General features: G+C 44.8%; 1 protein-coding gene across 1 annotated transcript in view; it reads right to left on the bottom strand.

Annotated features, from left to right (window-relative positions):
• LOC118371746 (reversion-inducing cysteine-rich protein with Kazal motifs) overlaps window positions 1–27,858 on the bottom strand; it is a 56,940-nt gene that overhangs the window by 16,524 nt on the left and 12,558 nt on the right. Inside the window, exons 2-12 of the mRNA XM_035757317.2 lie at window positions 24,174–24,232; window positions 20,009–20,083; window positions 18,826–18,862; window positions 14,896–14,981; window positions 14,769–14,816; window positions 12,894–12,927; window positions 12,025–12,222; window positions 11,229–11,493; window positions 10,574–10,747; window positions 2,660–2,872; window positions 180–316 (exon numbers count right to left, since the gene is read on the bottom strand). Coding sequence (XP_035613210.1) covers window positions 180–316; window positions 2,660–2,872; window positions 10,574–10,747; window positions 11,229–11,493; window positions 12,025–12,222; window positions 12,894–12,927; window positions 14,769–14,816; window positions 14,896–14,981; window positions 18,826–18,862; window positions 20,009–20,083; window positions 24,174–24,232 — 1,326 coding nt within the window. The remainder of the gene's footprint in view (window positions 1–179; window positions 317–2,659; window positions 2,873–10,573; window positions 10,748–11,228; window positions 11,494–12,024; window positions 12,223–12,893; window positions 12,928–14,768; window positions 14,817–14,895; window positions 14,982–18,825; window positions 18,863–20,008; window positions 20,084–24,173; window positions 24,233–27,858) is intronic.

The following is a 27,858-nucleotide window of genomic DNA, read 5'->3' as shown; positions in this document are numbered from 1 at the left end:
GAAGCTTTAGAGAACTCTGAGATGAATCATTTTCCCTTGCATGTATGTGTAATCATGAAAATACTTTTTCATTGTGTGAATATGAATTATTTAAATCGGTATGTCCTTTCAATTGGTAACGGTAAGGTAACAGTGCTAGTTGTTCAAAGACACACACACACACACACAGTCCCACTCACTGAGATATCTCTCCAGGGGGATGCAGCGTTCAGGGTCGTCTATGGGGGACAGGATCTCACAGATGCGCTCGGCTGTCTGTCCCTCGTGGAAGCGTTTGTGGTCACCACACTGTGTCAGTATGTCTACACAGTCCGACCTGAAGGGTTGTCAACAGCAGGGGAAACGGCCAGTGAAGGACAGGGTGAGGAACATTCACTATTGCAAGAAGGGTTGTATAATTCCGGGAATGTTCAATAAATTCCCTGGTTTTCCTGGAATTAGTAGGGAATAAACAGGACATCCGGAATCATCCAACCAGGATTTATTGAAAGTTCGCTGAATTTTACAAACCTAATCGCAACGCTGCAAGGTGTTTCGAAATGATCGAAGGCTACGCATCATTTACGGCAACGTATGCAATGTAACTTGAAACTCCTTTCTAGTTCGTATTTGACTGTGAAAGATTTTGATTCAGTGCAACACATATCTGAAAACAGTTTCAAACCGTTTAAAGATGCTGAACTTTAACCCAGTGTAGAGTTTAGCCAGGTCACATATTCTTGTGGATACAAACAGAGACATACTGTAGCATCGTCTGGCTTGACAGATACAGCAGAAGGCTATTATTGAAAGTGAGGTCAGACGAAACACAAGACAGATTCCTATTCCCTGCATACATCGCACAGCATCCTCCTAGTGCCGGGAAAGCTTAGGTGCAGACATTAAAGTGCTGGACTTGTGTTTGAAGTGACTTGGGCTGCTCTCAGGCTTGCCACTGGCCCATATGTTACATTCCCAACCGTCTGTCTGCTCTGTTGATTTGCCATCCTGGGGTGTAATTTCCTTTCTAGTCCTTTATTGCGGTCTCAGCTTTTCTTACCCACACTGAGTTAAGAATGCATGTTGCGTTTCTGTTGCCTTGAGCGGGCTAATGTAATAACGTACCTTTGTGCTGCAGGTAATCAGTATGGTACACCTGGCATTCCACACACTGAGCCAAATAGGATTGACAAAACAATTATGTGTGATAGAAAAGTCATTCACCCGAGAGCCGAAGATTAAGAGATTAAGTTGAGTTGTACAGTCTGTGTATGAGTAATTATTTAAAGAGACAGATTATTTGTACATGGGCATAAGCATGCATGCACACACTCATGTACACGTACACACATAGACACACATAGACACACACACACACACACACACACACACACACACACACACACACACACACACACACACACACACACACACACACACACACACACACACACACACACACACACACACACACACACACACACACACACACACACACACACACACACACACACACACACACACACACACACACACACACACATTTCTTGCTCAGACATGAACAACGGAGCCACAGCGTTTAGTTGTACTGGACAAGGCCAATACAACATGCCAATCTAAGTCCTGACTGATGTATGTGGGGTTCTGTCCTGCCATCGCTCACTGACATCCCGTCTTTGTCCTCTGTGGCTGGGTATAGAGGGGGGGAGAGCCTGGGCGGGGGATACAGAGCTCCAGACAGGCCCCCTGACATCCCAAAGCAGCCCAGGAAGAATGACTCTGAAAGGGGTAGCGTGAGGAGGCCTAATCCCCCCCTACCTCCAGAACAATGAAGGAGTGTGTGTGTCTGTCTGTTTGTCTATGTGTGTGTGTGTCTGCCCAAGGGCTCCCCCTAGAAATGCAAATGTAAATAAAGGTGCAACAAAAGGCCACTGTCACACACGTGTAGCACCTGTGAATAAAGCCTGTCAGCTGGAACACGCTCCTGACCACATTGATAAGGCCTCCATGCATTGGCTGTTACAGCCCTGAGGGCTAGCCTAGTGTACAGGTAAATGCTGGTGTGTTAACCACAGTCACTAACATGCTAACTACCCCATTCAGCCTGACAGAAACCCAGGTGTGATTGCTCTCAGAGGTAAAAGCTCCAATCAAAAGATTTGCTTTCAGTCAAAGGATCTGCACATAAATAACCTGAGGTGGGATAGTGAGTCAAGCCATGCAGAAACCACAACATCCTCCTCCCTGAGTCAATCTAACTACATGTTGTGTCAGCAGAGCGCTCTATATGAGATCACCTGTATTTGGTTCATGTGGTTTTAGGTTCCAGCTGGTACTTTGTCGGTCGTTTCCTGAGGGGGACTTTTTACTGTGACAACGGGAGTCGATTGAAGGTGAAGGTGGGATGCTGTATGTACTTATTTAACTATTTATTAACTTTATTTTACCAGGTGGGTGATTTCAAGATAGAATGTTTTCTCAAAGGCGGGATAAATGGTAACGCATTAACAGCAGATCCACATTAAGCCAATCCCTGGACTAAAAAGCACTTTAAATGGGGATTCTCCACTCGAAACTTTTTAGTCCAGGAGATGGCTTAACCTGGGTCTGGGAAACTAGACCAAAGTCATACTAAATACGTGAAGTCAATTAACAGAATGAGAACAGAGAGGGTACATACTTGCAGATGACGCTGCCGCGGGACTTGCTGTAGCAGGGTTTGATCTGCAGGGCGCAGGCCACAGCCTTCCACATCTCCGGACGACACTTCCTGATGTCCAGGACGGGGATGTTCATAAAGGGCATCTTGATCGTCCCATTGGACCACAGCTTGATGTCGTTCATGGCGCCCTGGTCTGATTGGATGTTACAGCTACGGAACAGCTCAGTGGGCCTGGAGTCAATAAGACCAGGAGACGTGATAGAATTAGCAGATGGATTCAATAGAACACGCATCTATCAGAATGAATACAAATGTGCACACAACAGAAACACAGAGAATCGGTTAACATTTTCGGGGTGGGTGCTAGGTTGCTTCGACTCGAGGTTAGGACATGGATACAAAGTGAGTCACAGAGTGAATCTTACTACAGAAGACAAAAACCCATGTCCATATAAACCAAAATGTAGCACACAACACTGCCGCTGTCTCTGTCTAATGGGTTGCACAGTCACTCTGCCCTGTAAGTCCAGATGCTGTGTCCACAGCTCAACAGCACATGGATGTGGCTGTGATGATGTCACACCCCGGGCAGCCGGACGGCCACTGTTTACTACTGTTAGTCACTGCAGAAACATCCCAGATACAAGCCAGGGAACAAAAGACCAACGGCTGGTCCCGAGAAGCACTACTTCCTGAAGAAACTTGTTGCTGGGCAAGGACTATTTTCTTTAATGATCTACGGGGGGATGAAGTGTCTTTCATGTACGTCCAGTGGGGGCTGGGTGATTGGTAGGTTTATGTAGGTCCAGTGTGGGCTGGGTGATTGGTAGGTTTATGTAGGTCCAGTGTGGGCTGGGTGATTTGTAGGTTTATGTAGGTCCAGTGTGGGCTGGGTGATTTGTAGGTTTATGTAGGTCCAGTGTGGGCTGGGTGATTGGTAGGTTTATGTAGGTCCAGTGTGGGCTGGGTGATTGGTAGGTTTATGTAGGTCCAGTGTGGGCTGGGTGATTGGTAGGTTTATGTAGGTCCAGTGTGGGCTGGGTGATTGGTAGGTTTATGTAGGTCCAGTGTGGGCTGGGTGATTGGTAGGTTTATGTAGGTCCAGTGTGGGCTGGGTGATTGGTAGGTTTATGTAGGTCCAGTGTGGGCTGGGTGATTGGTAGGTTTATGTAGGTCCAGTGTGGGCTGGGTGATTGGTAGGTTTATGTAGGTCCAGTGTGGGCTGGGTGATTGGTAGGTTTATGTAGGTCCAGTGTGGGCTGGGTGATTGGTAGGTTTATGTAGGTCCAGTGTGGGCTGGGTGATTGGTAGGTTTATGTAGGTCCAGTGTGGGCTGGGTGATTGGTAGGTTTATGTAGGTCCAGTGTGGGCTGGGTGATTGGTAGGTTTATGTAGGTCCAGTGTGGGCTGGGTGATTGGTAGGTTTATGTAGGTCCAGTGTGGGCTGGGTGATTGGTAGGTTTATGTAGGTCCAGTGTGGGCCGGGTGATTGGTAGGTTTATGTAGGTCCAGTGTGGGCTGGGTGATTGGTAGGTTTATGTAGGTCCAGTGTGGGCCGGGTGATTGGTAGGTTTATGTAGGTCCAGTGTGGGCCGGGTGATTGGTAGGTTTATGTAGGTCCAGTGTGGACCGGGTGATTGGTAGGTTCATGTAGGTCCAGTGTGGACCGGGTGATTGGTAGGTTTATGTAGGTCCAGTGTGGACCGGGTGATTGGTAGGTTTATGTAGGTCCAGTGTGGAAAGGGTGATTGGTAGGTTTATGTAGGTCCAGTGTGGGCCGGGTGATTGGTAGGTTTATGTAGGTCCAGTGTGGGCCGGGTGATTGGTAGGTTTATGTAGGTCCAGTGTGGGCTGGGTGATTGGTAGGTTTATGTAGGTCCAGTGTGGGCTGGGTGATTGGTAGGTTTATGTAGGTCCAGTGTGGGCTGGGTGATTGGTAGGTTTATGTAGGTCCAGTGTGGGCTGGGTGATTGGTAGGTTTATGTAGGTCCAGTGTGGGCTGGGTGATTGGTAGGTTTATGTAGGTCCAGTGTGGGCTGGGTGATTGGTAGGTTTATGTAGGTCCAGTGTGGGCTGGGTGATTGGTAGGTTTATGTAGGTCCAGTGTGGGCTGGGTGATTGGTAGGTTTATGTAGGTCCAGTGTGGGCTGGGTGATTGGTAGGTTTATGTAGGTCCAGTGTGGGCTGGGTGATTGGTAGGTTTATGTAGGTCCAGTGTGGGCTGGGTGATTGGTAGGTTTATGTAGGTCCAGTGTGGGCTGGGTGATTGGTAGGTTTATGTAGGTCCAGTGTGGGCTGGGTGATTGGTAGGTTTATGTAGGTCCAGTGTGGGCTGGGTGATTGGTAGGTTTATGTAGGTCCAGTGTGGGCTGGGTGATTGGTAGGTTTATGTAGGTCCAGTGTGGGCTGGGTGATTGGTAGGTTTATGTAGGTCCAGTGTGGGCTGGGTGATTGGTAGGTTTATGTAGGTCCAGTGTGGGCTGGGTGATTGGTAGGTTTATGTAGGTCCAGTGTGGGCTGGGTGATTGGTAGGTTTATGTAGGTCCAGTGTGGGCTGGGTGATTGGTAGGTTTATGTAGGTCCAGTGTGGGCTGGGTGATTGGTAGGTTTATGTAGGTCCAGTGTGGGCTGGGTGATTGGTAGGTTTATGTAGGTCCAGTGTGGGCTGGGTGATTGGTAGGTTTATGTAGGTCCAGTGTGGGCTGGATGATTGGTAGGTTTATGTAGGTCCAGTGTGGGCTGGGTGATTTGTAGGTTCCACTGGGTGAGGGAGGGATGTTTCTGGGACTGATGTTGAATCTGGTCTAGCGCTGATCTCCAGCCAGTGCTTGATTTAATAACAGCCTTTAAAATCTCCCACTGGTCACTCAAGCTGCCTTGCCCGTGTGTGTGCGTGTGCGTGTGTGTGTGCGTGTGTGTGTGTTTGTGTGTCAGAGGTGGAACCAAGTTACTATTATTCAAGTCACAAGCAAGTCTCAAGTCACAAGGTTCGAGTCTCAAGTCGAGTCACAAGTAGAACGAGTCTCAAGTCGAGTCCAAGTCATGCATTCTAAGAGCAAATCAAGTCCAGTCACAAGTAGAACGAGTCTCGAGTCAAGTCCAAGTCATGCATTCTAAGAGCAAGTCAAGTCCAGTCACAAGTTTTTTCTAGTCAAGTGTCAAGTCAAAAATAAAATAATTAAAAAACTTTACATGAAATGAATTGTGTTGGATGGCGGGGTGCTACAGACAGCTATAGCGGTCGCCCAGTATGATCAACTAAAACCCCTACTTCCTGGGATGTTTTGTCACTTCTGTTATGTCCAGAGCAAGCAGGATCATACAGCCTAGTTGTCTTCTTTATTATTTTGGTTAGGTCAGGGTGTGACATGGGTGATGTATGTGTTTTTGGACTGTCTAGGGGTTTTGTATGTTTATGGGGGGTGTATAATATATAGGTGTTTATGTATGTCTATGGTTAGTTGCCTGTGTCTGCACCTGTTTATACAGTATATAGCGTCACATTCGTTTTGTTGTTTTGTATAGTTTGTTTAGTGTTTCTTCGTTAATAAATAGAAGAATGTATTCACATCACGCTGCGCCCTGGTTCCTTCCATTCAACGGACGTGACAGCAGCAGAGGTTGATGATCTGCTGTATGCAGCGGTTAGAAAGCATGTTACATCTCTCTTCAGACGTAGCCAGTACGCTGCACTGATGTAAATAGCCTAATTAACTCACCCAAACTAGGACTTTCTGAAATATGAAAATGATCAATGAAATCACCATGTAGCCTATTGTTCTGGCAAAGATATGTCCGTAGCAGATTGCTAAACTGAATTCTATATGGATAATGTAAACGTAGGCTACTCTGCTTCTGTCGGGCATAACCCGGAGAAAATTAAACAAGTGCTTTCTGGTCACTGATCTGATTATGTGCGCCCGCCTTTGCGCGCCAAATGATGACTGGTCATTGGTCAGCAGTCAAGACGCTCAACTCTTTGGTTCTGAAGCACAGATAAGATGTTTTTGAGACAATCATTTGGTGCAATGCCGTAGACCTATGTTCATGACCAGATCAAATAGGAAAATGTATAAATATCAAATACAAATGGTAGACTTAAAGCCTACCTATGTAATCTATTAAAATATGTAAACTATGAACAATATGGATTCTTCCCATTCAGTTTCATACTCGCACCCCTCAAAAGAGGACCACTAGCTCACACGACCTGTGCTGTTTGACAGTTTTCTGGTCCAATCAGAGGACCGAGTGTATGTTTCACTAGCCAATCTGTTGTGTTTCTTTTTGTAAAATACTGTCTCTGTCTGCGTGGAGAGTAATCCACGGCAACTCTGTGCCACAAAATGAGTGTCAAAACGTTACAAAACATGGAAAGATCATTTCAAGTCATCAGTCTCAAGTCAAAGTCGTTATTTTATTTTATATATATCTTGAGGGTTCAGTTATTTTATTTTATATCAAGTCAGCCTCAAGTCTTTACATTTATGAATCCAAGTCATGTGACTGGAGTCCACACCTCTGGTGTGTGTGTGTGTGTGTGTGTGTGTGTGTGTGTGTGTGTGTGTGTGTGTGCGTGTGCGTGTGCGTGTGTGTGTGTGTGTGAGAGGGGAAGGAAAGTGAGGTCTTGACCACAAGCAGAGGGACCACAGCCTTACCTCAGCTCCAGGTCATGAACCAAACGTGACCCCATTGGTGGGTAGTGGGTAATGGTCATAGAGGTTTTCCACTCCACCCAAAAATAAACTTTAATGACATCTTCACTTTTATTTACAGTGACTCGTTCCTATTCTCGCTCTCTCTCTTTCTTTCACCCAGATGGAAAGGGAGGAAAGTCACTCCAATTAAAGCACAGGTATTTAGGATTGTTATGAAATACATTTCATTTTCACCAAGCAGGATCAATACAGTCAGTGAGTCAGCTATTCCTCATATAACTCAATAAATTCTAATTCAAGATCAACTTAAAATAGGCATGGTGTTTATGGCAACCGTTTCCATACTCTCAGTCAATAACTAGAACTAGAAGAGTTTTTATCTAAGATAGTGGTCTAGTCAACTTGAGTCAACCGGAGTCAACATCCTAGGTCCTGGGTGTGTGTACATGACCTCTTTCCCCGACTTCCTTCTCTCTAGCTCTGCCCCCCTCTTCCACCCTCCTCTCAGAATGATTGGCATGTGGATTGAGACTTCCTGCCATGGGCTTTGTTGGGCCCTATTGTCCAGACAGACAGGCAGACAGACGGGTGGATAGACAGACAGACAGATAGACAGCCAGACAGACACACAGAGGTCACAATGTTTTTTTTATGCCTCCAGCCCTATTTAACTTCCATACTGCGACTGTGCCCCCACGCCACTGGTCACCCCAGCTTTTGAACCCCGGGGGAGACTCTAGTGCAATGGCCCCGGGACTCCTTCAAAGGAAATGAGAGCTAGCGTTTGTTTTTGTCTGTACTCTAAATCCCACAGTGGGGAGCAGCGGTGCCATCATCTAAAGAGGAATTCATTGATCTTCCCCAATGAAAATAATACGTGGAATACTTGGGATTTCCAAATCTTCTCTAAGAGGGCCTACCATGAGAAGTTTCAATTACTTTTTTTGTTTGATTGAACATTGATTACATTGTTTGCCTGCCGGGCTGCCATTCAAGTGTTCATGATAATCATGACGTTATGGTTATCATTATTATTGTGTTGTAACCGATACAGTCAACAGACATGTAAAACTATATCACAGACAAAGAGAGATCAAGCGATGAGATGAAGTTTAAGGCTGTAGCTCATGTTCTTCAGATCCCCTTGTATCCAATCATACATTTTCTCAGTCCCTTTTGAAACCGGACAAAGCAAATGGCTGGTGGTGGAATGGAGCTTTGTGGACAGTGCTTGGTGGGGATGAGTCCACGAGTGGGGATCATTCTGTTGAACTGTGTGTGTTTGTGTGAGTTCGCCCGGCTTTGATGGCGTCCCGCATGGGTCTCAGGCCCTGTCCCAAGCCAGGATGCAGCAAGCTGTGACACGGCTGGCCTCCAAGGTCAAGTGTATTTGTCGAAGGGAACCCACATACCATAAACTATAAACACACACACACACACACACACACACACACACACACACACACACACACACACACACACACACACACACACACACACACACACACACACACACACACACACACACACACACACACACACACACACACACACACACACACACACACACACAGTCTCTCTATCCTTTTCTCTTTCCTTCTTTCTCGGTGACCTCTAAACAACCTAGTACAAAGTCATGGAAGGCAACCACAATACTCACAGAGCCTATAAAGTAACATCGTCGTCAACTAGTCATTGTCTCTCTGAAGAGACCCCAGAGGTCTTGGTTTCACCCGGCCCCAACCAGTTGGCCAGCCATAATGACTAGCATGGGATCGACTAGACACAGGGCTTCGTTTCACAACCAACGTTTAAACAGAAAGATAAATACATGAAACGTACCAATGTCATTGTGTTAACTGCAGTGTATTATTTAATGTGGTTACGAGGCTGTTGGTTCCAGTTTGGGTTTGGAGGTGCACATAGGGTTATGTATGGAAGCCACTAACCCACCAACCACGGGGCTAGGGAAAATGGTGGGGTGGACGCACTCACTCCCTCCCTCCCTACCCAACCTCTTCTTCTCCCCTGACCTTCCTGTGACACTCCAGGACTAAAACATCCTATTAGCCTAGCCTGTGTCAGACCAGCCCAATGCTTGAGGTGATGGAGAACATGGGTTTGCAGGATGCCAGTTCACCATTCGGCCATTTGTGAGTAACACTCTGGTTTAACGAAATGACTCATTTATAATTTACGTGTCCTTTTTCTCTTTCACTCTCATTGTCATTTCCCGGGGTGGTTTGTATGTGTTGAAATTGGACGTGTGATTAAATGAGAAGGCACATCAATGCAACAGAGGACTACAGACTCCTTTTTGGATGTATGCAGTCATTGTGGACGTGGGATTTTAAGTTAGTCAGTACAGTATAGTAGGTACCAGACCTGTTGTAGACCTATTGTAGGTCTGGTATAGTCTGGTACAGTCTGGTACAGTCTGGTACAGTCTGGTACAGTGTGGTCCTGTGTGGTTCTGTGTGGTTCAGTTCGTAAAAGCGTGGCACTAACAATGCAAATGTTGTGAATTTGCTGCAAGGATCTCATACAAAAATGTATGCATAAAATACTCTGTTAAGAGTGTCATATATTGGAACTATATAATAATTATTATTATTATTATAATAATACAGTCCCTTCAGAAAGTATTCCAACCCCTTGAGTTTTTCCGCATTTTCTTGTGTTACAAAGTGGGATAAAAGTGGATTTAATTGCCATTTTTTTGTCAATAATCTACACAATATACTCTTTAATGACAAAGTGGAAGAAAAATGCATTTAGCAAGAAAAATTAAATGTTGCATTATTTACAACAATTTTTTACTCCTTTTTCATGGTATCCAACTGGTAGTTACAGTCTTGTCTCATTGCTGTAACTCCCATACGGACTCGGGAGAAGCAAAGGTCGGGAGCCGTGCGTCCTCCGAAACACAACCCAACCAAGCCGCACTGCTTCTTGACCAGATGTCCGCTTAACCCGGAAGCCAGCGGCACCTATATGTCGGAGGAAACACCGTGCACCTGGCGACCGTGTCAGCGTGCATTGCACCCAGCCCTGCCACAGGAGTCGCTAGTGCGCAATGGGACAAGAACATCCCTGCCAGCCAAACCCTCCCCTAACCCGGACGACGCCGGGCCAATTGTGCGCCGCCCACATGGGTCTCCCGGTCGCGGCCGGCTGCGACAGAGCCTGGACTTGAACTAGGATCTCTAGTGGGGCACAGCTGATATCAATACCTATCTACCTATCTGGTGTAGTAGCTGGGTATATACCATACCTGTTGTTGAAGTTGGTGCAGTAGGCCAGGTCCTTACAGCCTAGCTGGCAGGGCTCCCTGACGTCGGCCAAACAGGTGATCAGATCCGTCTCCACAGGGTTGTACTCGCACATCTGGTCAAACTCCTGCCATGTCTGAGTGCCCCAGTTGGTGCTGATCTCCTGACACATATCCCTTTTGGTTGACAAAACCCGAGTTAACCATACAGACAGACACACAACCCAAGAATGTAAAACCAGACTCAAATGTACACTGCCTTTGAACAATGTAAAAAATCTCCATAACTTTGAGTGTGCCTAACCTCCTGGACCATCTAACTGTATAAAGTCATCTTGAAATGTGCAATAATCTGAAATCTGAAAACACGTTTTCACATGTGTAGTTTCATGTTATCTCATTTTGCTTTATATGTTGTCATATGTGATTACATGAAAATGGGTTTTTGGAACACTTCATGTGTTAACTTGAAATGAATGTGGTTTCCACAAGGCTCTGTAGCTAGCTCAGTTGGTAGAGCATAGTCCTTGTAATGGCAGGATAGGGGGTTCAACTCCCAGGACCACCAATATGTAAAATGTCGCTTTGGATTAAAGCGTCTGCTAAATGGCATATATATTATTATTATACGCATCTCATCAGAGTACAAACAACTAACCTGCATAATGAGGTATTGGCTTTGGAGCAGCAGTGCAGCTTGGCGCCGTCCATCTTGGCGGTGGGGGAGGTCTCCGTCTCGCTCTTGGTTGGGGGGTGGGCGCTGCCCAGGAAGCACTGCCACAGCGGGTCCTGGGGCAGTGGCTGGCTGCCGCACTCATCGATCAGGCCCTCCATGATCTCATGCTCCGTGGTCATGGTGCGAAGGATACGCCGGCATGCCACCTGGCAGTGGGGCTCATCTGCCCGGTCGCAGCAGTACAGGCCTGGATGGACCAAAACAACTTAGTGATAGGCAATGATGGAAGGAAGGCAACACAGACATAAGATACACTCTGGATATATTAAATGGGTTCCTGATTGATTAGTATTTAAATTCAATTAAATATATTATTCTTTATTCTTTAGGGGCATTTACTTGGGCAATTATTTGGGTATAAGACTACTCATTATCTATCGGGTTGCTGATAGGTTAGTATCAGATTATTATAATATTTTTTTGTTTTTAAATTCAACCTTTATTTAACTAGGCAAGTGAGAAGAACAAATTCTTATTTACAATGACGGCCTAGGAACAGTGGGTTAACTGCCCTGTTCTGGAGCAGAACAACATATTTTTTTTTACCTTGTCAGCTCAGGAATTCAATCTAGCAACCTTTCAGTTACTGGCCCAATGCTCTAACCACTAGGCTACAAAGCACAGATATCCTCAGGATCTACAAAGCTCCTGATAGGTCAGTATTAGATATACGCCGTATCTACGAAGCTCCTGATAGGTCAGTAATAGATATACTTACTGTCTATGGGGCTTCTAATAGGGTAAGACTTGGTGTAGTTGCCCACACAGCCAATGAGCTCTGGGCTGATGCTCTGGCAGTATTCCTTGACAGCTTTGATTTGAGAGACGGTGGGGGAGGAGTCTGTCCGGAAGATAGCCTGGCAGTACTCTCTGCAGTTGGTGTGTCTCCCTGCGTAGCTGCAGCACACCGAGCCCACTGAGGCAGCACAGACAGACAACACAGTTACAATTTGCTTTCCATCAGTCATTCACTTCAATGGAATTGTAAACAGAATTGAATAGAAAAGAGTTCATCATTATTATTATAAAGGCTATTTAGTCTATTTTGTTTTTAAATAGCCTTTAGCTTCATGAAATATATGACAGACATTGCAAACATGATCGACATTCAAGCATCAGGAATTCTTCTTTGCTGAATTAGAGTAGAATAGAGTAGACTTCCAGGATTTCCTAGAGAATAGTCTGATTAAATATGCATGGTGAACATTGGGGGTGATCCTCAGTTGCTAGACTTCAGGGAAGTCCAAGACCTCACATCCTCATAATCGCCCAAAGGCATGTCTGTCACATCTGTGGTGGGCTTGTCTGCAAGGCAGTTTCACACCACCACATTGCAGCTCCGAATACAAATAAGGGTTTCATCGGCTGGCTGACTCCATGACAGATGAAATCATTTCTGCGGACCAAAGGTCAAGACCTTGCCTTTCAGGCATGTAAACACGGCTCGTCAAGCAGAGAGGTGACTTTTTTCCTCCTCACAGAGGTCAAAGGGCCCTGAGCTGACTCCATGTTTAATCACACTGGAAATTTGCGCTCAGATTGATGGACTTGGGCTAGCAGCTTGTCATGGAGATTTGGGAAACTTACTTTCATTTTTGATGATACAGCTGTAGAGTGGTTTCTGGAAATGAGAAGAAAAATAATTTTGTGATCAAAAGTATAATTGAAAAAAAATATTGTGTCAGCTCTCTCTCTCCCCCTCTGTCCCCCTCTTTCTCTCTCTCTCTCTCACCCTCTTTATCTCTCCCCCCTCTCTCTCTTTCTCGGTCTCCCCTATTTCTTTCTCTCTCTTTCTCTCCCCCCTCTTTCTCTCTCTCCCCCTTTCTCTCTCTCTCCCCCTCTTTCTCTCTCCCCCTTTTTCTCTCTCTCCCCCTCTTTCTCTCTCTCTCGGTTTCCCCTTCTTTCTTTCTTTCTTTCTTTCTTTCTTTCTTTCTTTCTTTCTTTCTTTCTTTCTTTCTTTCTTTCTTTCTTTCCCCTCTCTCGGTCTCCCCTTTCTTTCTCTCTCTCTCTCTCTCTCTCTCTCTCTCTCTCTCTCTCTCTCTCTCTCTCTCTCTCTCTCTCTCTCTCGCTCCCCCCTTTCTCTCACTCCCCCCTTTCCCTTTCTCCCCCTCTTTCTCTCTTTCTCCCCCTCTTTCTTTCTCTCTCCCCCTCTTTCTCTGTCTCTCTCTCTAGCTCTCCCCCTCTCTCGGTCTCCCCCTTTCTTTCTTTCTTTCTTTCTTTCTTTCTTTCTTTCTTTCTTTCTTTCTCTCTCTCTCTCCCCCCCTCTCTCTCTCTCCCCCTTTCTCTCTCTCCCCCCCTTTCTCTCTCTCTCCCCCTCTTTCTCTCTCTCCCCCTCTTTAGCTCTCTTTCTCTCTCTCCCCCTTTCTCTCACTCTCCCCCTCTTTCACTCTCTCTCTCCCCCTCTTTCTCTCTCTCTCTCTCTCTCTCTCTCTCTCTCTCTCTCTCTCTCTCTCTCTCTCTCTCTCTCTCTCTCTCTCTCTCTCTCTCTCTCTCTCTCTCTCTCTCTCTATTTCTCTCCACCCCACCCCTCTCTCCATCCCTCTTTCTTTCTATCGCTCATCACCAGGGCAGTGATTGGGGACATTGTGTAGGGTGCCATCTTTTGGACCTGAGTCTCTGTGGTCAGTAAAGATACCATGGAACTTATCGTCAGAGTAGGGGTGTTAACCCTGTGTCCTGGCTAAATTCCCAAAAAGGCCATCATGGTCACTTAATCACACACTTTCAATTGGCTCATTCATCGCCCCTCCTCTCCCCTGTAACTATTCCCCAGGTCGTTGCTGTAAATGAGAATGTGTTTTCAGTCAACTTACCTGATTACCAGATTAAAAAAAAAAAACAGTTCTGTCCTAAGTACTGTTAAAACTTAATCTGAAAACTAACTGGCTTCTTTCCAACAACACCACAGAGGAACATAAAGGCCAATGCTGCTGCGTGCTTTGGCTCCCCTCGCAAGGATTCATGAAAGGGCAAGATGAAAGGGGCCAGTGCCTAATTAAAGCTGGTGGGGGGAGTTTGGTTGTGGTTGTGGTCCAAACCAAACATTAAGCCCGCCGCTTTGTTTGTTTGTTTGTTTGGAACGAGGAGGTGAGCCAGATGAAAGGAGACCTCTGCTAGCACATTGCTAGCCTACGCTATGCTAAGCTAATAGCTAAGCTAAATCTTCTCAGCAGACTGGATGAGCTCACTCTCTTCCTTTGACGAGAGTGGCTCCAATCAGAGCTAAGATGGAGTGCTACACTGACAGGAAATGACCTCATAAAGAGGGGTGGGGATGAGCACGATACTGAGATGGACCGTAAAGACTTAACACTGCCTTTTATCTTGTAAAAGCCAGGGAAAAGGCCAGGGAAAGGCCAGGGAAAAGCAGCAAAGAATATACAGTCTCTCAGAGTCAAAAGCATCTGCTCAATTTAAACAAAGCATATTATTTTACACAATACATGACCTCGTGTTACTTACCTCTGTGTCTTTTTTGCATATTTTTGTGATGTCGTTCTTGGATGATGCCTATAGGGTCAAAGAATGAGGAATTAGGTGAGACCATATGGATGAGGCCATAACTGGCCAAACTAACTTCCTCTCTCACCTGCTTGCACTCTCTGCGGCACTCTGCCGAGATGGCCAGCTCACAGCAGCCAAGGCCAACCCAACCATCGGACTTCCTGGACGCTCCTGTAGACAAACAAAAATGGCCACCATTACCCACAAATCTTGCTGGGTGTAGCAATATCACAATAAAAATATCGGTTCATTTTATCCTCTAGTGGGGGTTTGCAAATTATTCATACTTTTTAATGGGCAGCATATTAAAGCCAGACTCAGTATGACCCAAATAAAATATATATTTTTTCCAGTTTTAATATATCTTGAAATGAATAGATGAAAGCTTATTTGGCCATTTGTGTCACCTAAAAGTGATTCAAATTAAGTTTTTATAAATGAAATGTACAGAAGTTTTGTTTACAAATTGCTGGTCAGATTTCTCCAGGTAATTATGATGCATATAGAATATTCTATCTGTTCCTCTGATCCATCCACGACTACAGCAACATATCAACAATACATATAAATTGTCCTATCTACTGTATATCGCTCTCGTTATAAATGAGAGTTAAATGATACAGAATAAAAGTGTAATTTAGCTGACAAATGCGTGTCGTAAAGGTAATATTGTCTCCTGTCTGTTAGTCCGTCTGTGCGGCTGCCTGTCTGTGCAACAGCTGATGATGTGCAGGGTCGCAGATGTGAAAACACCGGCGGGTCTGTCGTTACAACGTTCATTTAATGTTCCTAGCTTGAGCTTCTGAATGGAATGGTGTATTTGTGGGAAAATTTTCATTCAGCAATGGATTGGGAATATTTTCTTAGTTTACCACTAGCTAGTTCAAATCAAATGTTTGTCACATACACATGGTTAGCAGATGTTAATGCGAGTGTAGCGGAATGCTTGTGCTTCTAGCTCCGACAGTGCAGTAATATCTAACAAGTAATCGAACAATTCCTCAACAATTATCAAACACACAGAAATCTCAAGAGGTGAATGAGAATATGTACACGTAAGTATATGGATGAGCGATGGCTGAGTAGCATAGGCTAGGTGCAATAGATGGTATAAAATACAGTATTTACATGTGATATGAGTAATGTAAGATATGTAAACATTATTTAAGTGACATTGTTTAGAGTGCATTGTATAAAGTGACTAGTGATCCATTTATTAAAGTGGCCAATGATTGAGTATCAATGTAGGGAGCAGCCTCTCTGAGTTAGTGATTGCTGTTTAGCACTTGAGACAGAAGATGTTTTTCAGTCTCTCGGTCCCAGCTTTGATGCACCTGTACTGACCTCGCCTTCTGGATGGTAGCGGTGTGAACAGGCAGTGGCTCGGGTGGTTGATGTCCTTGATGATCTTTTTGGCCTTTCTGTGACATCGGGTGCTGTAGGTGTCATGGAGGCAGGTAGTTTGCCCCCCGTGATGAGTTGTGCAGACCACACCACCCTCTGGAGAGCCTTGCGGTTGAGGGCGGTGCAGTTGCCATACCAGGCTGCGATACAGTCCGACAGGATGCTCTCGATCTTGCATCTGTAAAAGTGTGTCAGGGTTTTGGGTGACAAAACAAATCTCTTCAGCCTCCTCAGTTTGTCTGTGATGTGTACACCGAGGAACTTGAATCTTTCCACCTTCTCCACTGCTGTCCCTTCGATGTAGATAGGGGGGGTGCTTCCTCTGCTGTTTCCTCATGTCCCCAATCATCTCCTTTGTTTTGTTGACGTGGAGTGAGAGGATGTTTTCCTGACACTACACGCCGAGTGCCCTCACCTCCTCCCTGTAGGCTGTCTCATCGTTGTTGGTAATCAAGCCCACTACTGTTGTGTCGTCTGCAAACTTGATGATTGAGTTGGAAGCTTGCATGGCCACGCAATCATGGGTGAACAGGGAGTACAGGAGGGGGCTGAGCACGCACCCTTGTGGGGCCCCAGTGTTGAGGGTCAGTGAAGTGGAGATGTTATCTCCTACCTTCACCACCTGGGGACAGTCCGTCAGAAAGTCCAGGGCCCAATTGCACAGGGCGGGGTTGAGACCCAGATCCTCCAGCTTGATGATCAGCTTGGAGGGTACTATGGTGTTGAATGCTGAGCTGTAGTCAATGAACAGCATTCTGACAAAGGTATTCCTTTTGTCCAGATGGGATAGGGCAGTGTGATGGCGATTACATCATCTGTGGACCTGTTGCAAACTGAAGTGGGTCTAGGGTGGCTGGTAAGGTGGAGGTGATACGATCATTGACTAGTTTCTCAAAGCATTTCATGATGACAGAAATGAGTGCTACGGGGTGGTAGTCATTTAATTCAGTTGGCTTTGCCTTCTTGGGTACAGGAACAATGGTAGCCATCTTGAAGCATGTGGGAACAACAGACTGGGATAGCGAGCGATTGAATATGTCCGTAAACACAACAGCCAGCTGGTCTGTGCATGCTTTGAGGACCTGGCTAGGGATGCCGTCTTGGGCCAGCAGCCTTGCGAGGGTTAATACGTTTAAATGCTTTACTCACGTCAGCCATGGAGGAGAGGGGGGCACAGTCCTTGTTAGCTGGCCGCGATGGTGGCCCTGATTTATCCTCAAAGCGGGCAAAGAAGGTGTTTAGTTTGTCTGGAAGCGTGACGTCGGTGTCCGTGACATAACTGGATTTATTTTTGCAGTCCGTGATTTCCTGTAGACCCTGCCACATTAGCCTCATGTCTGAGCTGTTGAATTGCGACTCCACCTCGTCTCTGTACTGCCATTTTGCTTGTTTGATTGCCTTGGAGGGAATAGCTACACTGTTTATATTCAGACATATTCCCAGACCTCTATCCATGGTTAAATGCGGAGGATCGTGCTTTCAGTTTATCGCGAATGCCGCCATCCATCCACGGTTTCTGGTTAGGGAAGGTTTAATAGTCACAGTGGGTACAACATCTCATATGCATGAGCTAATTGGATCATATTTTAGACTCCTCAGCATGACCAGTATGCTGGACACCGTGGACAGTGCCAAAAACTAAAAAAAGCCAGCTCTGTCTACTGGTTAGTGAAGCTAATTAGCAAGCTAGCTAATTTAGCTGGCTAGATAATAGATACATCCACACACGCATTTCTTGTAATGTGCATAACCTACTGGTGGGTGATTAGCCTACAGCCAAGTAAACGTTAATGCACTTACCCGCACACTTTTCTGGAGTTGCTAGCTGGTTGGTTGTTTTCCTCTTGGTCGATTTATTTTATAATAATCCTATAGTTTCTGAGGGTGTTTGCACTGCAAAAGCAAGAGATCAAGCAGATAACGGCGGCGCTATATAGCCTACCGTTGTGGTGAAGTATATCATTGTGTGTTAATTAGAATAACGATATATTACTATAACGTCCATAGCCGACTCATTTTTATAATACGGTAGAGTAACTTAAAGTGCCAGTTGTAGGCTACAAGCAAATGAGAACACCAGCTGTCTGATACTGATCAAAGGGCAGCTGGCCCAGCGGCCGCTTGAGAAATCTTAGGTAGAGCACGTTATGACGTCTTGCCTAGGTTTGTTTACAAACAAGTAAAACTGTCACCCCGACAGTTTGATATTTCATGAACACAAACTACGTAAATGAGACTTACTGAGTCTGACTTTAAACTGTGGACTTATATGGACTTTTAGTGTGGGCTCAATGGGTACACAGTGTTGAGCTAAGCAACACTGTGAGTGTGTGTGTGTGCACATGGTGCGAGTGTGTGTGTGTGTGTGTGTGTGTGTGTGTGTGTGTGTGTGTGTGTGTGTGTGTGTGTGTGTGTGTGTGTGTGTGTGTGTGTGTGTGTGTGTGTGTGTGTGTGTGTGTGTGTGTGTGTGTGTGTGTGTGTGTGTGTGTGTGTGTGTGTGCATAAGGATCAACAATGTTTTTGCATCTGGTAGGCATTATGTTATGTTCTGACAGGTAGATTTGTCTGTAACAGCAATGTATCCCTTTGAAACGTTGCCTGCAGATCTTACCAGGTAGTGTGGAGTTGATGCAAATCCAAAGCTCATTCTGTGAAATACAGAAGAAAGGTCATAGCATTATAAACAGAGGACCAACGCCAGAACAAGCAAGAGAACAGGAGAAGAAAATGCCATGAAAATGCCCTGTTCATAACAGAAGGACAGGTTGTCTTGACGTACGGTGGTTTCTCTTTAGTTGGGACAAATTCAAAATGAAGGGGCCTTGTGTTGAACATAAGTGAGGCTGAATGAACCACACGGAAGACCTCTGTCAGGGGTTTGTAAAAGTAAGGATGTCTGTGCATTTCTAGACATCCTGTCCCAACATTTTTTTCAGCCCTAGAAAAAATGACCTCAGAGAACTCCTGGCTCTGGTGAAACAACAGAGCCAGAGAACATTTTATTTTGAATTAAAACATATATGAATGCAGTGGGAAAAAAACAACAGAGACACATAAACTCATAAGAGCTTTGTGGTGACATACTGTGTGGGATTAATAACACACAGTAATAAACACAAACATCCCAGGCTCCTCAGGACAGAGAGCACAACGCATGGAGAAGGAGCACTGCTCAGAGAGCACACTCTCTCTCTACAGCCCTAAACAACTTCAACTCCGTACATCATTGTAAACACTCACTCGTGTCAGTCAGCTGGCTCGCGAAGAGAGGAGCCGCTTGTCAGGAGGCATCACTATAATTTGCGAGGCCGACGGAGAGACATTATATATTTACATGAAGTATAAACATGATTTGTGATGAAGGGAAACCCAAGGAAGTTTCAGAACATGAAGGACGACATGGGGCGAATTTTAGTACATCTTCTATTACACCTCACAGAGGTAACATGCCGGTGAAATCGTTTCCAAAATCCAAACATCTAATCCATTTTAGCAAATGAGTGCAAGACATGTGTGCAAATAAGATAAAGTATTTACCTCTAGCTAATGACAGACTGGTTCCTAATTGTCTGTTTGGAGCAGATCAAAAACATTAGGATTTGTAATTACGTTGGTGGGTGAGGAGTGTCTTATACTTGTAGCCAAACCCGGTGCAATAGACTTGTGATTAATGCGTATAAGCTTTACCACGGCCACCGATACATTTCCTCTGTCATAATGAAAGATTTCATAGCCAACTTTATTACAGACGCATTTGACCGAAGACTATTTGTAGACCAGAAATCGGCACTTACCATAGACTCTGGGCAGTAGCTTGGTAATCGCTGTAGTAGGTGCTTCAAACGAGATTCGCTTTTTATGGTGGCGAGCTGGAAACAGAAAACCAGCGTGTTATAATGAATTCAAAACATGTTTTCACCAAGAACAATATCCATACATTTGCAATATAGGTAGCTAAATAGTTGGGAAGAGATTTTCAGTGATTTACGATTCCAAGGCACATGGTTTATGAACTGATACACAAAACAACGCTGGATTCATAACGTAGAGTTTTTCAATTGAAATTATACAACATTCTTGCAACCACTACAATGTTATAAATATGGGGGATAGCTCTGCAGATTTTGCTGCGAAGAGACAAAATCATTAGATGATTTGTTTTGGTACTGTCCATATGTAGCAGGTTCAGGAATGGATGAAGAATTGCAACATTTACCTGGAGCTAACCCTGCAGATAGCACTGCTGGGTGATTAAAAAATGTATTGTCAATCGATCAATAATATAATAATACTCTTAAATATTTATCTTTAATTGACAATGTGTAGAATCTATGAGAAAAGAAAGGTTCAGAACTTCTGTGAAACATCACAGCACAGTTGAAAAATATATGACAAATAGAAATCAGAACTGGATGGTCTTCAGAGATAGATGGGAGGAGTTGAAGCTGAAGGATGGGACTGAAAACAAACAAAAGATCATTCATGTAGAATATACCATGTCCGTAAAATGTATATAGTTTATATAAGCTGGAAGTAGAAGCCTAAGTGTTGTTGACCATTAGTTTACTACAATTAGAGGAGGGGTGGTAGGGTTAGGGGAAAATAATAAAGGAATATATATATATATATATATATATATATATATATATATATATATATATATATATATATATTCACAAAAAGTATAAGGGGGATTGGAAATGATGCGGACAATTACATTTCTGGAAATCACAATCTATCTGCAATATTAAATCTGATCTACCCCCCCCCCCCCGACACCTCTAATCTATGTAAACAAGTTTTGTATAATGAAATTCTCATGTAACAACAGTATCGTAACAACAACAGCCATTTGGTATGCTTACACTTACCACTCAATTAACAAGACTAACGTTTGCCTGAGAAAAGTAGAAATCGTCCCCAAATGACAGAAGAGTTCATCTTAACTCTATTCACACTCAGGCGTGGCTCTCTAGGTCGTGTGACCCTGCGACATAAAACAAACATGGCAGGGCCAATGACAGCTGCCAACTGTGGCCTTATCAACGCAGGGTGAGGAGCTGTTGGTTGACTCCCACACGGTCTGGGAGAATCCTGCGCCTGCCAACACTCTCTGGCTTAGTGCACAGTCATGAAATGAACTTTGGAAGATTCATAGCCACTTAGTCAGAGCAAATCTAAAAGACTAAACACATGATGGGAGTTGGGAGTTGATGTTGTTTTTGGTTGGTCTCCTTCACTCCTTCGTTGTTTAAAAAAAAGACCACAGTTGGATTCAGCGTGAGAAGTTATTGTTTAATATCTGAGTAATATGTTGTAGTAGTAGTAGTAGAGTATTTCTACACTAAAGCGGAGTTCAGCCCCCAACTGTTGAACGGCATCTTCCTTTTGACTCGTCTATGATACTGACATCTACACCACCGTGTGTCTGCTATTGTTTTATTCTAACCAGGGTGATAAAGTTGGCTTGTTCTGCTTTCTGTTCATGCATTCTCACTGTTTATCCTCATTACTCATTCTATCCAGAACATCAAGTGCACATGGAATGAATCTCCTGAAACTAATAACACATTCTTTATTTGTGAGGTGAAATACATTGAGGTATACGCTGGGGACTGACGGACGGTAATCTTCTTACAGTTGGAACATTCCCAAGATCTGTACCTTCGAAAGCAGCTGTCGAGCGGTGAGTTCTTGGCCGTTAATAAAATAAATCTGCAGAACACTACAAAGACGTGGTTAATTTGGGCCATGGAAACGTACAACCTACACTCTTAGAAAAAAGGGTTCCAAACAGGTTATTCGTCTGTCCCCATAGGAGAAGCATTTTTGGCTCAAGGTAGAACCCTTTTTGGATCCAGGTAGAACTCTTTTGGGCTCCATGTGGGACCCTCTGTGGACAGGGTTCTAAATGGAACTCAAAGGGGTTCTACCTGGAATCAAAAAAGGTTATTCAAGGGGTTCTCCTATGTAGACAGGCGAAGAACACTTTTAGGTTCTACATAGATAGCACCTTTTTTACACTGAACAAAAATATAAACACAACATGTAAAGTGTTGGTGCCATGTTTCATGAGCTGAAATAAAAGAACCCAGAAATGTTCGATATGCACGAAAAAACGTTCGCTCAAATTTTGTGCACAAATTTGTTTACATCCCTGTTAGTGAGCATTTTTCCATTGCCAAAATAATCCATCCACCTGACAGGTGTGGCATATCAAGAAGCTGATTAAACAGCATGATCATTACACAATGGCGCCTTGTGCTGGGGATAATAAAAGGCCACACTAAATTGTGCAGTTTTGTCACACAACACAATGCCACAGATGTCTCAAGTTTTGAGGAAGCGTACAATTGGCATGGTGACTGCAGGAATGTCCACGAGAGCTGTTGCCAGAAAATATCATGTTAATTTCTCTACCATAAGCCGCCTCCAACATCGTTTTAGAGAATTTGGCAGTGTCCAACCGGCCTCACAACCGCAGACCAAGTGGCGTCGTGTAGGTGAGTGGTTTGCTGAGCACAGGAAGCGGCTGAGGGGAGAATGGCTCATAATAATGGCTGAAACGGCGTAAATGGAATGGCATCAAACACATGGAAAAATACATATCTGTATTCCCAGTCATTTGAAATCCATAGATTAGAGCCTAATGAATTTATTTCAATTGACTGATTTCCTTATATAAACTGTAACTCAGTAAAAAGTTTGAAATTGTTGCATTTATATTTATATTATATTTTTGTTCAGTATATAAAACTTCTCTCTCTTTCTCAGTCCAACTTTGAAAGATAAATAAATGTGGGGTGCCAGACTGAAACATCCAAAGAGGAATGACCTTGTCCTTTCAGAGACTGAAGGCCTCCCCTCATCAAAGAGGTAGTCATCCCCTAAGAAGAAATGGATCACTGTTTACACAGAGCCCTGTGGCACACCCCTGAAAAAAACACTTTCTCTGCAGAAACACAGCCGCTTGCAGGGACGCGAACAAGACGGACATTATATCTCTGCCCTCTCCCCCTTCTTTCTCTCTCTGTCTGTCACTCTCTTACTTTCTCTCCCCCCTCTATAATTTGGATCTCCCCCCTCAGTGGCAGGTGCAGTGCTGGGGACAGGGCGACCTTGCTGAGCGTGGTTCAACACTACAGCATCAATGAGTCTCTCTCAAGGGGAGGGGGAGAGTGGTGCTGGTGGTATGCCACCAGTAATAGCCTACTGAAATGGGCTAGGGGTCTGCCCTTTTCGGTTCCATAAAAAATAAAAAGCCTTTCAGATGTCTCTTTCATGTCTTAGTGAGACACAGAAGGCAAGGATCCATGAAATTGTGCACTGCTTTGGCAGATTCCTTCACTACAATAAATAAGAATAAGATGCAGAGATACAGATGTAGGATCTTAATTTGAGATAGTTTGCTACAGCAGGAAAATAATCCTGCAGCAACGGGAAATGTGAATTATTATGTGGATTATAATTCATGGACATTTTTGTAGGGATCGATACCTTTTTTGTTCGGGCAAATCAAATCTAACATTTCAAAGAGGGAATGCAAACTTGTAGTGTATTTGAGTTTTTCAACGTTTTCTAAAGTTTGCATTTCCTGCTGTGCAGGAACATTCTCGGAAACAATAGAGTGATCAAATTAAGATCTTACATCTGAAGAGCGCGAGAGCGAGAGCGAGAGAGAGAGAGATAGAGAGCGAGAGAGGGCATAAGAGGAACAAAAGAAGATAGACCCCTCACCTGCTCCTAACTCAAATGGGAGACAGGCAGAATTGTTATTCTAGCGCTCATCGCTACACTTCAAAGGACAGAGAAAAAAATACATTTCAGTGCTCTTCATCAAATAGTCATTATTTATGAGCTTCAAATAATACGGAGACCATTGTGCTGGGGCTAAAGTTCTCTCACTCTTGTGCTCTCCTTTAAACTGTGTGTGTGTGTTCAGTCTGTGGCCTCCCTTACCTGATCGCATGCTTCCCTACATGGTGTGAGTTCCGCAGCATGGTGGCAGCAGGACGAATCTGTGGAGGAGAAACAGACAGACACGGAGGAGTTAGTCTTTGCAGAGAAAGTCTTTGCTTTGATACAGTAGCACTCACTCACTCCCCAGCTTGTTTTGTCTTAAGCCCTGGCAAACCCGGAGAGACTCTCCAGGCGGGCGGCACCTTGAAATCCACCCAGAAATATAACGGATTCACAGTGGCTTAAAAACACAGTTCTGCTTTGGGGCTGGAGCGATTGATTGATAAAGGGTATTACAGCTGAGCTTATGTGTTTGTCTCAATACACCTATTTCATCCTTTGTGCGCCTGGTCAACAATGTCTGCAGACTAAACAGATCTGGAGTAAGCTCTTATTATCTACCCTTTCAGAGCAACAAGTGTGTATTCTTGAGAAAGCGTTGGTCTCTGCTTAACCAAGACCTTCTGCCCCAACGTAACCAACGCAAACACATCAATGGCCTAACAATGAAGCATGATACAATGCATTTTACCGCATCATTTTTGTCAGGACATCTTAAGATGCTCAAGACTGGAAACATACACAATATTCAGTTCCATACAAAAAAATACAAAAAAAAAGTTTACATGATAGGTCAATGAACGTTTTCTTCTGGTAAATGGAATAAAACTGTCAGAAGAGACGTTTGTAGTCTTAAATGAAAGTGAATAACCTCAATTCCATGACCTGAGGACATATAGCAGACAGAACATCGGGCTTAATGGGACCCAGAGAAATAGAGAAGAGGGGATGGAGAGAGAAATAGAGGGGATGGAGAGAGAGAGAGAGAGAGAAGGTGGAGAGAGAGAGAAGAGCGGGTGGAGAGAGAGAAGACTGGATAGAGGAAGCTCACACACATGCTCAAGCCAGACTTCTAGCCTTCCGAATAATAATCACAACAAGGGGAAAAGGTCTCTTACAGAAACATATTATAATCTGTTTATGCTCCTTGAGGAAATGTCATAATTATCAGAATTCTCTCTCTCCAGCTTTTTGTCTTTCATCTCGGCCCAGACATGGTCTTTGTCTCCTCCTCTCTTCCTCCCCTTCCATTTATGTCTGATCCAGGCTCAATCCTTTCATCAACTTGATTCTGTTTTCTTTTCCTTACTCTTGCCTTCTTAATGTCGATCTGGTATCGGTGACACGCTAAAGGAGGAGCAACAAACAGCAGCGGTGGGGATGAAAGTGTTTTAGGGTCTAAGTGCTGCATCGTTGACCGTCTGTGATGTATCCGAGTGGGTCTGGTCTGGGTAGGGTCCTGCTCTGGGTTCGGTCTGATGGAAACCAGAACCATCCTAGTTGTCTTTGTAATGAGACACAGATCTCTCTGGCTTGACCCCCAGTAGTAGCCTTTAAAGTACGTGTGTGTGTGTGTGTGTGTGTGTGTGTGTGTGTGTGTGTGTGTGTGTGTGTGTGTGTGTGTGTGTGTGTGTGTGTGTGTGTGTGTGTGTGTGTGTGTGTGTGTGTGTGTGTGTGTGTGTGTGTGTGTGCGTGTGTCTGTGTGTGTGTGTGTGTGTGTGTGTGTGTGTGTGTGTGTGTGTGTGTGTGTGTGTGTGTGTGTGTGTGTGTGTGTGTGTCTGTGTGTGTGTGTGTGAGAAAGAGAGAGTTTGTGTGTGTGTGTGTCTATGTGCATCAGTGTGAAACCCCTTAGCATTCTCTCTGCGCACCGCTACAATTTCACCTGTCACATTGTTGTTGTTCTGAGGTGAGAGAGCCTTCCTGTCTGACAGCCCACGCTAAACAAAAGCTGTTGTCAGATTGCTACGATGGTTTCCATTGGCTTCTAATGACACCACATTCATGAGGAGGCTATAAAGGCCTGGGAGTAAACAGAGAGAAGCAGCGTGACTAACACACCAGAGAGGAAGACATGGGTCATACGAGGGGAGCTAACAGAATAGCGGCAAACAACACCAGTGACACCACAAACAAACCTTGCCCCGGCCTGAATCATGTTGGTTAACTATGTAGCAGGAACTGACTCACCTTTTCTCTTAACAGAAAAGACATGTCAACGTGTAATGTGACCTATATATAGAGCTGCAGAGCGTGAGTGAGTGCAGTAAAGTGGATTGGCGATGCAGTTGTCTTGGACAGAGATGGTCTGTCATTAGAGGTAGGCAGGGACTTGGAAAGGGTCTCGGCCCTCTCTCCAGCCACTCACAACCACAAGGACCCTTTTAGTGAGTCAGAGAGCTAGGCGTCTCCGGGTGCTGACTCACTCTCTCTTTCTCTGACTCTTTATCTCCCTCTCTCTCAACCTCTCTCCATCTCTCTCTCCTTTTCTTGAAACCCAGTAACATGTGCTAGCACTTTGAGCTAGCCCTGCTACTGTGTCCCTGTTTTCAGAGGAATAGTAATAATCCCACCCACAAGCCACATGAAAGGAATTCCCCTCTTCAAGCCCCCCCCCACAACCTCTCTCTCTCAGTACACACTCCCACCCCAACCCTTTTAATGCCCCCCTCCCACGCTAACTCAACCCACCAGCCGCCCAACAGACCAGCCCCTCTGGACTCCTCATGCCCTGCTCCCCAAACTACTTCACACAGCAAAGTTGTTTGCAACGAAGGGAAGGAACACGTTGGCCCGGCTCTCATCTCTTGCGTGAGTTACGTGAAGAGGCAGCATTTGTTGTTTAGATATTTGAAGTGAGGGAGTCAGAGACAGCGACAGAGCGAGAGACAGAGAGAAAAATTTAACTCTGGCAGAAATTAAGGCCAAAAACTTAAAAGGGTCGGCACTTGACAGCCTCGGCAAAACTGATCAAACGGGAATGAGAACCAGACAGAGGGAGGGAGGGAGTAGGGACAGTTTACAATATGGGGCCGTGGAACCCCGTGGCCCCGTGGCTTCCACCCAGAGGGAGGCGCCACAACAGCCTCTAGATTCCATTCATGCCATCACCGATGCAGTGTCGTAGTGAGGAAGAGCAGGCCTCGGCATCCTGGCTCTGTGTGTCTGTGACTCTCTGTCCAGTAGAGGAGAGGAGAGACAGTGGAGGAGTACAGTATCACCGGTAGTGACTGTTCTGTTACTCTCTTTGCCTCAACTGACACATAGCCAGAGACATGCCACTCCACCATAGACAACAGGACATGGGGGTGGGGGTGTCATTAATACACTCTTACCCGAATACGAGTTGAAAATTGCAGATTTGGGCACTGATAAGCGCCTAAATTGGAACGCAGAGGCTGTACAGTGACATCCTATACATGACGCAAGAACTCACTCACTCCTCCACAGCTCTGTGTGGATTTTGACTGACAGACATTCTAAACTTGAGAACCACGTGTGACAAGAAGTTGCCCCCATCCCTCTCGCTAATTGGGCCACTTTTGCTAATGTTTTGTTGTCCGAGTAAGGGAACTGTTGTAAATTAAGATTGTATTTTGAAAATTGTATTTTGATAGATGAGACGTTGAGGATTATAATAAATACTGCTTTAATGTCATACAAGCCAGCCAAACACCCATATCATAAAGCTCACGTCATATACAGTGTCAACATTTATGATCACTATGTTTGATGTACAGTTACAATATGACATGGCGTCATACCCTGGGTTGTTCTGAACAGAATGAGCCTATGTTTGTTTATTGTGAAGAGAATTCACTGCGGAACCCGCACCTGAATGCACTCA

The sequence above is a fragment of the Oncorhynchus keta genome, chromosome 4 (genome assembly GCF_023373465.1).
Source record: "Oncorhynchus keta strain PuntledgeMale-10-30-2019 chromosome 4, Oket_V2, whole genome shotgun sequence".
Classification (NCBI taxonomy): Eukaryota; Metazoa; Chordata; class Actinopteri; order Salmoniformes; family Salmonidae; genus Oncorhynchus; species Oncorhynchus keta.
This window is presented reverse-complemented; position numbering and strand designations above follow the sequence as displayed.